This window comes from Felis catus, chromosome C1 (assembly GCF_018350175.1).
Source record: "Felis catus isolate Fca126 chromosome C1, F.catus_Fca126_mat1.0, whole genome shotgun sequence".
In the NCBI taxonomy this organism is placed as follows: Eukaryota; Metazoa; Chordata; class Mammalia; order Carnivora; family Felidae; genus Felis; species Felis catus.
This window is the reverse complement of record NC_058375.1, coordinates 220,888,646-220,904,362: the sequence shown is the minus strand read 5'-3', so window position 1 is coordinate 220,904,362 and position 15,717 is coordinate 220,888,646. Positions and strand designations below refer to the sequence as shown.

The 15,717-nt window shown below is 46.8% G+C and overlaps 2 protein-coding genes across 2 annotated transcripts in view; one reads left to right on the top strand and one right to left on the bottom strand.

Moving 5' to 3' along the window:
* The window catches only part of SNED1 (sushi, nidogen and EGF like domains 1), an 89,087-nt gene that overhangs the window by 29,046 nt on the left and 44,324 nt on the right, over nucleotides 1-15,717 (bottom strand). Inside the window, 4 exon segments of the mRNA XM_023259989.2 lie at nucleotides 9,203-9,376; nucleotides 9,679-9,792; nucleotides 9,952-10,068; nucleotides 10,220-10,336. Of these exon segments, the coding sequence (XP_023115757.2) occupies nucleotides 9,203-9,376; nucleotides 9,679-9,792; nucleotides 9,952-10,068; nucleotides 10,220-10,336 (522 nt within the window).
* Nucleotides 1-15,717, top strand: part of MTERF4 (mitochondrial transcription termination factor 4) — a 70,157-nt gene that overhangs the window by 34,607 nt on the left and 19,833 nt on the right. The gene's annotated exons all lie outside the window — the stretch shown is intronic.

The window sequence follows — 15,717 nt, the reverse complement described above, 5'->3', positions numbered from 1 at the left end:
GCCCTGCATGGGCTCTACACGGGCCTCCACCACACCCAGGGTTCCACGTGTGCCCTGCGGCTTCAGCCTGACACCCACCCTCTCCGCTGTCTGCCCAGCAAAGGCTCACCCCCAGGTCACTCCAGCATTTCCCTTCCAGGCTTCTCAGGGGCCCGGAGGCATCCTGGGCCTGGCCCTCCCTGGGGCGGTGTCAGAGTCCTACCTAGGTGTGGAGGGCACAGGGCTCGTCCGTCAGTGTACCCCAAAGGCCTCTCCCCTCCCTCTGCTGGCTTGGAGCACAGGACCAGGGGTGGTCAGGATGTGACTCTCTCCACCCCACCTCCTCCACCCCTGAGGCGGAGGCCGCAGAAGGAGGGGCTGTGAGAGGAGGTCAAGGTCAGCTTGTTCAGCTGCGCTGTCCGTCTCCCTGGGGAGGTGGAGGCAGAGATGTTTGTAAACCTCTTTCTAGAAGTCGGAGAGGCAGGGGTCCGAGGGCAGGCAGTGGTGGGCCCGGCAGCCTGGGCAGGAGGGGCTGGAGCTGTGCCCCGCAGTCTTACTCAGCTCACAGTGGGCTCCTTTGCGCCCTGTGCTGCAGACGCACAGGTACCTGGCGGGAGCCCCCGTGCAGCTCTACCAGCTTCCGAGGGAGGGGTGCCCAGGTGCACGGGCACCAGGAGAGACCCCAAGAATAAAGCAGTGTTGTGATTGGAGGCAGTGGCTTGAAGCCAAATAAGATGGACATAAATCAGCTTTGTTCGAGGAGACAGACAGAAGTCTCCAGCACCTCTCAGTGCCTGGAGAGGCCAGAAACCAGGCAGGTGGGGGGGGCGGACACCCTGGAGAGGAAGCAGCGGCAGCAGGCCTGGGGACAGCGGGCGCGCATGATGACCCGAGGGCTCGCAGAGGTGGTGTGGGACTTCACCCCAGTGGCTCTCGGGTGGCCAGGCCCAATCTTGTTCGTTCGATACACAACAATCCCATATGAAACCGGCGCAGTGGGGACGGGGCCCTCCCTTTGAAGTATTTGCCACAGGCTCACTTTTTCTTTTAAACTGGGAAGTGTACTTCCGAATTCAAAATTTTCAACATCTAAAAGTTTACTGTTCCTGCTCAAAATGCAGATGAGTAAGTAATGACGCCTGGGAGCTACAGTGTCCACCGGCTCCCCGGCACGTGCCCCTCCCCACCCCCGGGGATGGAATTTTCAGGGCCACGATCTCGTTACCTCTTCCGTGTTTCGATTTTTATGAATCACCTAAACATGTATGGTTTGTTTGTGCTACATATGAACTTTACTGATAAGATACTGGGGTATAGGGACTCTTCTCTTGGAAGGCGTGAGGGGCCTCCGCATCTCCGGGGTCTCTGCTTTCTGCTGCGTGAACGTGGGGGCGGCGGTGGGATCCGTGGTGTGACCACACCATACTTTGTCCCGTGTCGTTTGCTGGGCCTTTGGGTTGGTTGTGGACTTTTTGTTATGACAGAAGCCTGCTTCTGTTTTTTTTTTTTTCCTTTCCTAGCTCCTGGTATAAATGTGCTAAGCCTACAGGTGGAATCACGGGCACACAGCTTATACGCATGGTCAGCTGGACAGGCAGACTGTTAGACCCTTTCCAAAGTGTTCCCCCGACTTACACTCCCTCCAGCCGTTGCTAGGAAATCCTGCCCATCCACATTTTCACCAGCAGATGGCTTCTTAGGTTTGTCAACTGCCTCCGTGAGCTTTTGATGTGCCGCTCACTGATTACTAATACTTCTCCTTGTTTTTGTTGGCTGTCAGTATCTCCTCTTCCATGAAGGGCTTACTCGGGTGTTTTGCCAGTTTTCCTATTGGGTTGATCATTCTTTTCTTATTCATTCACAGAGTTCTTTATATATTCTTGAAACCAGTTTTATATAAATACATCTTTTCCCGCTTTGTCGCTTATATTTCACTTTCTTCCTTAGGGCTGATGATTTTAAATTCATATTTATATAGTCAAATTTGTTCATTTTTTTCTTTGATAGTGCTTTTTTTCAATGTTTATTTATTTATTTATTTATTTATTTATTTATTATTATTATTTTTTAACGTTTATTTATTTTTGGGACAGAGAGAGACAGAGCATGAACAGGGGAGGGGCAGAGAGAGAGGGAGACAGAATCGGAAACAGGCTCCAGGCTCTGAGCCATCAGCCCAGAGCCTGACGCGGGGCTCGAACTCACAGACCGCGAGATCGTGACCTGGCTGAAGTCGGACGTTTAACCGACTGTGCCACCCAGGCACCCCAATGTTTATTTATTTTTGACAGAGAGAGAGAGAGAGAGAGACAGAGCATGAGTGGGGGAGGGGCAAAGAGCGAGAGAGAGAGAAAGAGAAAGAAAGAGAGAGAGAGAGAGACAGAATCTGAAGCAGGCTTCAGGCTCCGAGCTGTCAGCACAGAGCCCGATGCGGGGCTTGAACTCACAGACCGCAAGATCATGACCTGAGTCAAAGTCAGACGCTCAACTGACTGAGCCACCCGGGTGCCCCTTTGATAGTGCTTTTTTGTGGCTTAAGAAAACTTTCCTAGTCCCAAGGCCAAAAGATACCTACACTTTCCACATAAAATTTTACAGTTTTAGAAAAACATTTAAGTCCTTAATCTGGAATCTTGTGTGTGGTGAAAAGCAGGGGACAATGTGATATTTTTCCAAATGCATAACCATTTTACTCCAGCTGTCAAGAAGACTGTCTCCAATGCTCTTTTAGAAGTTTATAGTTTTAGCTTTTACATTTATGTCTACAATTCATGTCACACATGTAAAAATGTATCATGTTTTTGGTGCTGTTACACACAATATTGTTCATTTTATTTTATTTTCCAAGTGTTCACTGCCAGAATATGAAAATATCAAGGTTCTGTAATGTCGTCCTGTGTCCTGTGACCCACTTGAATTTGCTTATTTGTTCTATAGCTTCTTTTGTAGAATTTCTTAGGATTTCCTCTGTGCATGATCACGTCCCCTTCCTTTCCAGTAGATGTGACTTTTATTTCCTTTCCTTGGCTGTGGCACCGTCTGGGAACTCCTGGGCAATGCTGGAAGGAATTGGTGAGACGGACACAGTTGCCTTGTTACTGAGTGCAGCCAGATGTCTCCCACCGTGAAGTCCTTTGTTAGCAGTTGGTGTTTCATGGATACCCTCATCAGGTTCAAGATCTTCCCTTCCACTCTTAGCTCAGTAAGAGTCTTAAACGGTAGTTGAATATTTTGAAATGATTTTTCTGCTTCTATTGAAATGACTGTATGGTTTTCTTCTTCCTATCCTAATATGGTGAATTACATTTTTCAAGTATTAAGCCAACCTGTGTTCTTGAGATAACTCCCACTTGGTCATGATATATCATACTTTTTATGTAACACTGGGTTTGATTTAGTAATACTTTGTTAAGATATTTATGCTCATGTTGGTAAGGAATATTAGTCTCTGATTTCATTTTTTAAAATAACCTTTCTGTCTGCTTTTGTATCAAGGCAGTACTGGTCTCACAAAATGAATCGAGAAGTACTCTTTCTCCTGTATTTTCTAAAAAAGCTTGTGTAGGGTTAGTATTATTCTTTCCTTCAGTGTTTGTTAGAATTCATCTATGAAGCAATCCAGTCTTGCCATTTTCTTGCAGAAAGGTTTTTAATTATGAATTAAATTTCTTTAGTAGATACAGAGCTATTCGTATTTTTTATTTATTTTTCTGTCATTTCTAGTAATTTGTGTCTTTCAAGGTAGTCCCTTTTCTTTCCCTTGCCAGGTACGTTGGCCTACTGTCGTTCACAATATCTCTTTGTTGTCCTTTAAATGCTGGTAGGATCCTTAGTGATGACACTTCTTTAATTCTGATATTGCTAATTTTTCGTTTTTATTTCTGGATCAGTATAGCTAGAGGTTTGTCAATTTTATCAAGCCTCTCAAGGAACCACCTTTCAGTTTCATTGGTTTTCTCTGCGTAGGTTTTTTTATAATTACATTTTCGATTGTTGAGATATTAAAATGTAATTGTGTTATAATAATCTATATCCGCTAAACATACTACGTTTCCTGTCATTTTCAGTGGTTTGCCTGCAGGTTAAAGACAACCTTATCAGCTACAAATACTGACATTTTACCTCCCTATTTAGTATTCTCATGACTTTAGTTTCTTTTTCTTTATTGCACTGGCTAATACTTGAAATATAATTTTGATGAGGCTTAGTGACAGTGGGCATCCTTGTCCCCAGTTTTAAGAGGAATGTCTATTTAGGATAATGTTTACTTGGGGTTTGAGAAGAAGCATAGTAAAACTGCTTCAGAAGCTAATTTCCTTCCCCCTGTTGGCCGCTCAGTGTGTTTGAGTCAGATCAACAGAAGCACAGCTTTTGAATTCCAGATCCTACCTCTGTATAACAAGGGTCAGGACACTCACTGTTCCACAGCTCTCTCGCTGTAACCTGTAGTCCTTCCTCTGTAAAGGTGTGGAGTCTTATAGCTTGGCTGCACACAGTATGACCAGTCTGGCTGTGCCCAGCCTAAGCACACCTCTCTGTGGGATGATGCACACTTTGGGGGCTATGTGGATTCTGCTCCTTCTCTCTTTTAAGCTTTTCCTCCAGTAAATCCTATATATTTTGTACCACATGGCACTGCAGGTGTGTGTGTGTGTGTGTGTGTGTGTGTGTGTGTGTGTGTGTGTGTGTGTATTATTTTTATCTGGTAAGGAAGTACATTTTTATTCCTTATTTGGTAAGAATTTATTTCATGAATGGGTATAAATTTTGCCAAATGTTTATTATGCACTTATTTAGATAGTTACATGCTTTTTCTCCTTCAGTTGGTTAATAGAGCAGGTTTGCCTAATATCGAACTATTCACGGCAACAACCCAGCTTGATAATGGTACGTATAGTCTTCATAGACCATCGAGTTTCTGCATCTATGTCCGTATGTTTAACAGACTCATGGCTTACTTTTTCCCACTGTCCATGTCTGGTGTTGGCAGCGAGATTATACTGGCCTCATAGAACAGGTTGGCACATACGCTTTATATTCTACTCTCCAGAGAGCCTATATAACGATGCAATGATCTATTGGTTGGCAATTTGGTAGAATTTACCTATAACATTGTTTGGTCCTGGAGTTTCTTTGTGGGAAAATGCTTTCACTGCTGCTTCAATACCTTTAGACCTTTATAGAATTATGTAGGCTTTCTACATTTCCTTGGGTCCTTTTTGGTAAGTTATATTTTTCTATGACTATGTCCATTTCTGCTAAGGTTTCAAATTTATTTGTATAGACTGGTTGATAGCATTCTCATTATCTTTTTAATCTCTGTTATATCTGTGGCTATGTAATTTTTTTCATTTATAAGGATTTTTATTTGTGCTCTTTGTTTTTCTTGATCAGTTGATCGAAGTTTGTCCATTTTCATAGGCTTTTCAAAGAACTGATTTTGGTGTTCTCTGTACTTTTAACTTATGTTTCGTTAATCATGGCTCTTGTGTTACCTTTTTCTTTCTACTTTGTCTGTATCATTTGTTGTCCTTTTCCTAACTTCTAAACTCAGACATTTAATTCATTAATTTTTGAACTTTTCTTATTGTGGATTTAAAGCTGTAAATTTCTAGGGGTGCCTGGCTGGCTCAGTCAGTAGAGTGTGTACCTCTTGATCTTGGGGTTGTGGGTTTGAGCCCCCACACTGGGTGCAGAGATTACTTAAAAATAAAATCTTAAAAAAAATAAAGCTGTACATTTCCCACGAAGCACTGCTTTTGCTACATCACACAAGTTTCTATATAGAAAATGATCGTTAATATGCACTTAAAATTTGTAACTGTCCACATTTCCTCCACCGATAAGTTAGTTCAAAGTATCTTTAAAAATATCTAAACATGGAGATTTAAAATTTATCTTCTTCTTCTTCTTAATAACATAATATTTTCTGTGTGTTCAGGGAACGAATTAGTTCAAATTGTTAGCTGTATTATTCAGATCTTCTTTTTGCTTATTGTTTTTTTGGCTTCTTAATCCGAACTAATTGAGGGAGGTGCTTCAAAATTTCCCAGTGTTGAGGTAAATCTGTCAGTTTCTTCGTGCAGTCTGTTAATGTCTGCTTTGTATGTACTGAGACTATTGCATTAGACGCTGGAATGTTTATAACGATCTTCTTGGTGAATTGAACCAATTATTGGAGGAGACCCTCTCGTTCTTAATGATGCTTTCCATCTGACAGTCTATTGTGGCTGATAGTAGTGTAACTAAACCAGCTTTATTTCTGTATGTGTATTTACGTGACATTTTTTCCATACTTGTACTTTTTTGTTGTTCTTCTGATTTAGGAGTGTCTCATCTTCGAAAGTATAGCTTGTTTCGTTTTGTTCTGTAAAAGATCTGGCAATCTCTTACATGGCAAATTTAGCTCATTCGTATTGACTTGTATTTTTTCTATCATGATCTTAACTGTCACTTTTTTCTGCTTTTTTTTCTATCTCCTTTTAGATAGTGACAGACTTTACTATAGTATGTGATAATTCTCCCTTCTCCTATTGCTTACAGAATATTCTAGGTTTATCTTACTATTTGAATAACTACCCCCCACCCCCCAATACTCTTTTTTGGTCAGCCTCTGAAGCTGTTTTTGTAAGAGGATATTTTTTATTATGCCCTCACATTTGAATAATTTGACTAGATAAAAATTTTTAGGTCTTAAGTTTATTTATGTCAATATTTATCTTGTGGTATTTGCTGAGCTTCTTGGATTTGTGGGTCGACATATTTCTTCATTTTTAGAAAATAGTCATTCTCTCTTCAAATATTTCTTTTGCCTCTTCTGCCCTCTCTTTCCGGGACTCCCAATTGTGTGCTTGTTTGCTCGATATTTCCAAATCAGAGATTTCTTATGCTCTGTTGTTTTTATAAAAATTAATTTATTGGGGGCACCATTTATTGGTGGCTCAGTCAGTTAAGCGTCTGACTTCGGCTCAGGTCATGATCGTGGGGTTCATGAGTTCGAGCCCCGTGTCGGGCTCTGTGCTGACAGCTGGAGCCTGGAGCTGCTTCAGAATCCGTGTCTCCCTCTCTCTGCCCCTCCCCTGCTCGTGCTCTTGTCTCTCTCAAAAATAAATAAGCATTAAAAAATGCTGAAAATTCATTCATAAGTAATTCATAGTTCGTTTTTTCCTCTGATCTTTAGTTTTAATCATTTTGTTGACTTGTCCTTGAGGTCCGTGATTTTCTTCCGTTGTATCCATCCTATGGGTGAGCGTATCCAATCAGTCTTCACTTTAGATGTTGCACTTTTAATTTTGTTACTTTGAGAAGTTTTCTTTATTCTGCTCAAATGTGCTGTTCTCTCACTCTTTTGCTTCTCTTGAACGTATTTATAATGGCTTTTTTAAAGTCCTGTCTGCTAATGCAGACGTGTGGGTCATCCGCAGGCCTGTTTCTTCTTGAGATGATACGTCATAATCTCTTGCTTCTTACCCATACTGTGTACAAGACCAGAGAGCCCGAAGCAGAAAATACCTACCCCGTACCGAGCACGGGCTTGCTCCACTCTGCGCTGGGCAGTTGCGCAGAGGCTGAGGAGCTGATCTCTGATATCCTCAGGAAGTGAGCTGGGCTGGGCCTGGTGCACTGTGCTCGTTAGTGCCAGTCCCCGATTGGCTTTAGATGCTTGAGGGTTGGCACAGGCCTCTCCCTCCAGCTAGACTGGAGACCTCAGCCTTGGGAGAGTATGAGATCTCTCTTTGCTTTCCAGACCGGCTCCTGGCTTCCCGTGCACTTCGTAGAAGTGCCGTGGGGGAGAACTGGCGGGTGCCGAGCACTTGCCCTGCATCTGCGACCCCTGATGCCAGCCCATCATGCTTGCTCACGTAGTCATTATTTTAAGGATTTTTTCTGTTTGTCTCTGATAATCTTAAATTTGGCCGTAATGCGCTAATGTTCCTCTTTTCTCCTGTTTGATGTTCCGCGCCCGTCAGGCCGTGGGCTCACCTGTCATTCTGGAAACTGAGCTCCACAGTTGGTCAGACGTTGCCTTGTGTTTTTATTTTTCTCTCATCTTGGACTCCCGTTGCCTCAGTGCTGGCACATCTGCTTCCACCCTCCACAGCGCCTGCATTTTCTCTCTGATCTACACACGCCTCCCTGCTTCTCTGGGGGAAAATTCCTCAAATGGACCTATCAACTCCTTAACTTCATCTGTATCCATTTGTAAATTGTGACTGTTGTTTCAACTATTAGGGTTCTTCAGTCTTCTTTTTTCCACTTTCTTTTGTTAAAAATGATTTATCGACCCTGTTTTTTTACGACCAGTGCCATGTTCTCTTCTGTATATCTGCCATGCCTATTTCTATGCTCGTCCACCTTCTTTCTTTTGCTCCTAAATGTTTGTTGTCTGGACTTTATTGCTGTTATTGTTGGAGAGGGGTGTTCTCCCAGACAGTAACCACCAGCCCCGTGCGCTTGGAAGGATAGGAGGAAAGCATAGACACGTGGGGCTAGGCAGCCCCATCCATCCTCCAGAATTCTTCACCTGTGTGGGGTCGCACGGCATGGGCTTTGCAGGGTGCTGGGAGAGAGCGGCACTGTGTGCCGCCCCCCGCCCCATCTCTGGGTGCTGTCATGGTCCCTGAGCTACTTTGTTTAAAACTCCTTGCTTTGTGAAGATGTGTTAACATCACACAGATTTTCTGATGGACAGAGTTAGGGATGCAGTGGAATACACACGCAGCTGTGTAAGTGACCCATGCCTGCAGGGGCGTCAGGCAGACGGGGGCCGCCCCAGGCCATGCACCTGGCGCACTCTGGGAGCCTGGAGGTGACGCTGTCTGGAGCGGACCTCCTCCAACAGCTGTGGGTGTCCTGGGGGCTTTATTCAAAGGAGGGTCTGCTTCCAGGGGGGAGGCCAGGGCCAGAGGCAGGAGATAGGCCCTGAATCCCCAATCTGCCCCTTGAGAACCCTGCCCTGGGGCCACCTCCTGGTCTGAGCTGCTTCATCTGCACGGCAGGCATATGAGTTGGACACCTCGCTCTGAGGACAGGGAGGCCCTTAGTGAACAGTCATCAGCGCCTCCACCAGGGTCGTGACCTGACTTTGCAGGGAGGAAGGGGAGGACCAGGGTCAGAGCTGTGGCTCCTGTGCTCCTCTGGGTGGCCCCGATGAGGGGGTTGTGGACCTCACCGGTTGAGCCCACCCCCCCGCCCACCCTGCCCCGGAGGGCCTGCGGATCACCGTGGCACTGTGGAGGTTCGCTCCAGACGCCCTGTGGCTGGCAGACTCGGACGTGGTTGGGGGAGCTCAGGCTGTAGCCGTGGTCACACTTGTACAGGGCCACCGAGCCCAGCCGAGTGCCGTTAAAACGCAGCGTGGCATGCTTCACCTCCGCTGGGGGGCCGCAGTCCACCTCTGTAAGGACACAGCGGCCCTGTCCTGCACTGAGGTTCGTCCGCCGGAGGCCTCTCCGCCGGCTCTGGCCTCTGCCCCACCGGGCCTCAGGGCCTGGGACCCTTCTCCCCTCCCCTCTGCCCTCTGCCCCGCTGGGCCACAGGGCCTGGGACCCTTCTCCCTGCACAGCCCTTCCAGGTGGAAGTGCCTTGACTTCCAGGGCTGGCTGCCCGTCGGATTTTCCTTCTTCCCCCTCCCCTCCTCTGCTCTTTCGGGATTAGGAAGAGATCCCGTCCCTCCACCCCAACCCCCAGCCCTCTCACCCGCCTGGCACCGGCGTCCCATGTACCCTGCTCGGCAGCGGCAGGAGAAGTCTGTGCCTAGGTCCTCACAGGTACCCCCGTTCGAGCAGGGGCTCCGGAAGCAGGGGGACGGGGCTGCAAGGACACAAGGGGTCACCATCACTGGGACCTCCCCGACGGCCTCTAGGCTCCACGGGAACTCTGCCTCCCACTCCTCCAGAGCGGGGCCACCCCTGCCCGCTGGGAGGACATGCTGCCCAGGTGCCCTGGCCCGCTGGCCTCTACCCGCCTTACCTATCTCGCAGTGCCGCCCGGAGAAGCCTGGGGGACAGTCGCACTTGTATTTGCCGATGTAGTGAAAGCAGGTGCCGCCATTGTGACAGGGGCCCGAGGCACATGAGTCTGGCTTCCCTGGAAACAAAGGGGCCCCATCAGAGTCGGGTGTCGGGTGTCCTGCACCCACCGCCCAGCGCCCCTCCCCTGACCCTCCCACACCCCAGAGCTGGTGGGCCTTGGGCCCCCCCCAGCGCTTCCAGGCTGACTCCAGCTGGCAGGAGCGCACCGATCTCGCAGTGCCTCCCGGTGAAGCGGTAGGGGCAGCTGCAGTGGTATTCGCTGCCTGCCTCCTTGCACGTGCCCCCGTTCCGGCAGGGCCCCGAGCTGCACAGGCGTGGCCGGGCTGCGTGGGGTGGGGGAGAGAGAGAGACACACACACACAGAAGTGGGTGAACAGGGGCCAGCCTCCAGCCCTGCGGCCCCCATGATACCCTGCTCACCTCTTCTTGGCCTATGGGCCCCAGGGGCCCAGAAGGCCCAGGCCCTTGGGGGCCCCCTGCCCACCCTTCCTCTCCTTCTGCCCAGGTTCTGGGGCCCACTGGGCCCTTCCTGGTGGAGACCTGGCCCCACAGTGCAGCAGACACTGCAGCCCTGCTTCCTGCACGGCAGGTGAGTGACAGCCAGCAAGGAGCCCGGTTGCAGCTGATACGACACTGGGATCCACAGCAGTCCATTTTTTTTTATTTCTTTTTTTTTTTAATTTAAATTTTAGTTAAGATACAGTGCAATATTGGTTTCATGAGGAGAATTCAGTGATTCATCCCTTTGTACCACATCCAGGACTCATCCCAAGTGGTCTCCTAATGCCCATCAGCCATCTAGCCCCTCCCCCCACCCTCCTCCTCCGTAACCCTCAGTCTGTTCTCTATCGTTAAGAGTCTCTTATGGTTGACTCTTAAATACAGAGAACAGACTGAGGGTGGATGGGGGGGTGGGGGAGAGGGGAGATGGATGATGGGCATCGAGGGGGGCACTTGTTGGGATGAGCACTGGGTGTTGTATGTAAGCGATGAACCATGGGAATCTACCCCAAAAACCAAGAGCACACTTTACACGCTGTATGCTAGCCAATTTGACAATAAATTATATTGCAAAAAAAAAGGGTCTCTTATGGTTTATTTCCCTCTTTTCTCTTCCCCCCACTTCCCCTGTGTTCATCTGTTTCTAAAATTCCACATAGGATTGAAAGCATATGATATTTGTCTTTCTCTGATTGACTTATTTCATTTAGCATAATACCATCTAGATCCATCCACATTGTTGCAAAGGGCAAGATTTCATTCTTTTTGATGGCTGGGTAATGTTCTATTGTGTAGGTGTATATATATCACATGTTCTTCATCCGTTTGTCAATGGACATTTGCATTCTTTGTATAGTTCGATTCTATCGGCTAATGTTGATAATGCTGCTATAAAACATTGGGGTGCATGCACCCCTTCAAATTCGTATTCGTGTACCCTGTGGGTAAGTACCTAATAGTGTAATTGCTAGGTTGTAGGGTAGTTCTAGTTTTAGTTTTTTGAGGAACCTCCACATTGTTTTCCAGAGTGGCTGCACCAGTTTGCGTTCCCACCAGCAGTGCAAGAGGGTTTCCCTTTCGCTGCATCCTCACCAACACCTGTTGTTTCTTGTGTTGTTAATTTTAGCCATTCTTACAGGTGTGAGGTGGTATCTCATTGTGGTTTTGATTTGTATTTCCCTGACGATGAGTGATGTTGAGCATCTTTTCACGTGTCTGTTGGCCATCGGGATGTCTTCTTTGGGAAAGTGTCTGTTCATGTCTTCTGCCCATTTCTTAACTGGGTTGTTTTTTGGGTGTTGAGTTTGAAGTTCTTTATGGATTTTGGATATTAACCCTTTATCAGATATGTCATTTGTAAATATATTCCCCCATTCCACAGGCTGCCTTTTAGTTCTGTTGACTGTTTCCTTTGCTGTGCAGAAGCTTTTTATCTTGACCAGGTTCCAACAGTTCATGTTTCCTTTTGTTTCCCTTGTCTCTGGTGATGTGCCTAGCAAGAACTTGCTCTGGCCAAGGTCAAAGAGGTTGCTGCCTGTGTTCTCCTCTAGGATTTTGATGGTTTTCTGTCTCACATTTAGATCTTTCATCCACTTTGAATTTATTTTTGTGTATGGTGTAAAAAAGTGGTCCAGTTTCATTCTTCTGTGTGTCACTGTCCAGTTTTCCCAACACCATTTGTTGAAGAGACTTTTTCCCGTTGGATATTCTTTCCTGCTTTGTCGAAGATGATTTGACCATACAGTTGTGGATCCATACTCTGTTCCATTGATCTGTGTGTCTGTTTTTATGCCAGTACCATACTGTCTTGATGACTACAGCTTTGTAATACAGCAATTATAATGCTTCTAGTTTTTTTTTTCTTTTTCAGAATTGCTTTGCCTTTTCGGCTCTTTTGGTTCCATGCAAATTTTAGGATTGTTTGTTCTAGCTCTGCAAAAAATGCTGAGGGTATTTTGACAGGGATTGCATTAAATGTGTAGATTGCTTTGGGTAGTATAGACATTTTAACAATGTTTGTTCTTCTAATCCATAAGCATGGAATACTTTCCCATTTCTTTGTGTCTTCTTCAGTTCCTTTCTAAGTGTCCTATAGTTTTCAGGGTATGGATCTTTTACCTCCTCGGTTAGGTTTACTCCTATGTGTCTAATTGGTTTTGGTGCAATTATAAATAGGATCAATTTCATGATTTCTTTTTCTGCTGCTTTGCTAATTGGTGTATAGAAATGCAACCAATCTCTGTCTGTCGATTTTATATCCTGCAACTTTGCTGAATTCATGTATTAGTTCTAGCAATTTTTTGATAGTCTTTCGAGTTTTCTACATAGAGTATCATGTCATCTGCAAAATAGCGAAAGTTTGATTTCTTCCTTGCTGATTTGGATGCCTTTTGTTTCTTTCTGTTGTCTGATTGCTGAGGCGAAGCTTTCCAGTACAATGTTAAATAGTAATGGTGAGACTGGACCACCCCGTTTTGTTCCTGGCGGTAGGGGAAAGGCTCTCAGTTGTTCCCCACCGAGGATGATATTATCCGTGGGTCTTTTGTATGTGGCCTTTATGGTGTTTGAGGTATATTCCTTTTCTCCCTACTTTGTTGAGAGTTTTTGTCAAGAATGGAGGCTATGTTTTGTCAGATGCTTTTTCTGCATCTATTGACAGGATCATAGGGTTCTTATCCTTTCTTTTATTAACGTGGTGTATCATGTTGCACCAACATGATATTTGTAGATATTGCACCAACGCTGCAGCCCAGGAATAAATCCCATTTGATCATGGTGAATAATTCTTTTAATGTACTGTTAAATTCAGTTTGCCAGTATCTTGTTGAGAATTTTTGCATCCATCGTCGTCAGAAATATTGGCCTATAATTCTCCTTTTTAGTGGAGTCTTTGGTTTTGGAATCAAGGTAATACTGGCTTCGTGGAATGAGTTTGGAGGCTTTCCTTCCATTTGTATTTTTTGGAACAGTTTGTGAAGAGTAGGTATTAATTCTTCTTTAAGTGTCTGTTAGTGGGACGGCTGGGTGGGTCAGTTGGTTAAGTATCCGACTTCGGCTCAGGTCATGAATTAGTGGTTTGTGGGTTTGAGCCCGTGTCTGGCTCTGTGCTGACAGCTCAGAGCCTGGAGCCTGCTTCAGATTCTGTGTCTCCTTCTCCCTCTCAAAAATAAATACACATTAAAATACTTTAAACGTCTAGTAAAATTCCCTGGGAAGCCATCTAGCCCAGGACTTTTGTTTGTTTGGAGATTTTTTGTTTGTTTGTTTGTTTGTTTGGAGATTTTTGATTATAGATTCAATTTCTTTGCTGGTTATGGGCCTGTTCAAATATTCCATTTCTTCTTGAGTTTTAGTAGTTGTGAGTTTCTAGGAATTTGTCCATTTCTTCCAGATTGCCCAGTTTGTTGGCATATAATTTTTCATAGTATTCTTTTATAATTGTTTGTATTTCTGTGGTGTTGGTTGTAATCTCTCCCCTTTCATTCATGATTTTATCTAGTTGGGTCCAGTCTGGACAGGGGTTTATTAGCTTTGTTTATTCTTTCAGAGAACCAGCTCTTGGTTTCGTTGATCTGTTCTACTGTTTTGTTTGTTTCTATATTGTTTACTTCCGCTCTAATCTTTATTATTTCCCTTCTTCTGCTGGCTGTGGGCTTTATTTGCTCCTCCTTTTCTAGTTCCTCTAGGTGTAAGTTTTGCTTGTGTATTTGGAACCTTTCTCACTTCTTGAGATAGGCCTGAATCACAGCAGTCCATTTTGGTTTTGGTTTTCTGTGCCTGTTCTGGCACGGACGCATGTTCTCTGGGTCCCAACAGCTTCCCAGGGCCCCGAGGGGCTCACATGCCCATGCCTGCGCTTGAGGCGTCCACGATTTACAGATGTGAATAGAATGGCACGTCGGTCCCTCCACCCTGAGGAATGGCACCTTCACAGGCCCCGGGAGGAGTTAGAGCCTCAGCTTCCTTCACTTTTTTGGGAAAAGTGTGCAGCAGGAAGGGGGCCTGCCCGCCGCACTCAGCCCTTCTCTCCCCACCACCCCACACCATGCACGGCCTCACAGGCTGCATGCCCAGATTCCAGCCACCCCACCCCTGAGAGCAGCCACCCCGCAACCCCACTTTGGGGCGCCTTTGTCGAAGACACAGGACCTCAACTGCACGTGCAGAGGGCCGAGCCTGGGGGCTTCTCTTTGGAAATTCCCTCCTCCTCCTACAGGGGTGGCCAAAAGCTGTGGGGGTTCCCTGGGTCAGAGTGGCCAGGGTGCTCTGCCCTCGGGGCCCCCTTGAGAGCGGAAGAGACTTCCAGGTAAAGCCACCGAGGCCTCTGTTCGGACAGTTGAGGGCAGCAGGAGGGCTAGAGGGCTGTGTGTGGCCCAAGCACTGAGCACCGGGACAGAGGCCCCGGGCCGGCCCGGCTCTGACCGAGGGGTGCCGCTGTGCAGCCCCGAGCTTGGCTTCTGCCTGCACGGAAAGGACAGTCCAGGTTGGGCACGGGTGAGGACAGCGATGCCTGCCACGTTCTTTTTTGTTCGTTTATGGTGAGGGAGAGAGAGAACGAGCAGGGGAGAGGGCCAGAGAGGATCCCAAGCAGGCTCCGTGCCGCCAGCACAGAGCCCAACATGGGGCTTGAACTCATGAACCGTGAGATCATGAGCCGAAATCAAGAGTCCCACACTCAACCGACTGAACCACCCAGGTGCCCCACCCACCACGTTCTTATACAACTCTTATGTGTTCTTATGTGCTCTTAAGTGGCTAAATGTTGACATTTCCCAGGTTCAGTTAGATTTAATAAAGTCCTAATTAAATTAAAAAATCAAGGATTCTAAAATCCATTCAGAAAAATGCCGAGCAGGAAATGAAGCCTATTCCGAGGAAAACCAAGGGAGTGGCCAGGAGGCCACGGAGTAGAACTACGAACCAAATAAGCAACACTTGGGTGGGGAGATGGTGCTGGCATGAAACACTGAGCGTGAGTGACCAAGATGATTCAGGGTGAGCAGGGCCTCTGTGCCTTGTCCTGCCCTCCGGCCCCTCCCCTGCCCTCCCACCCCTCCCCTTTCCTCCTCACCCTGCCCTTCCACCCCTCCCCTGCCTTCCTATCCCCTGCCCTCCCACCCCTCCCCTTTCCTCCTCACCCTGCCCTTCCACCCCTCCCCTGCCTTCCTATCCCCTGCCCTCCCACCCCTCCCCTTTCCTCCTC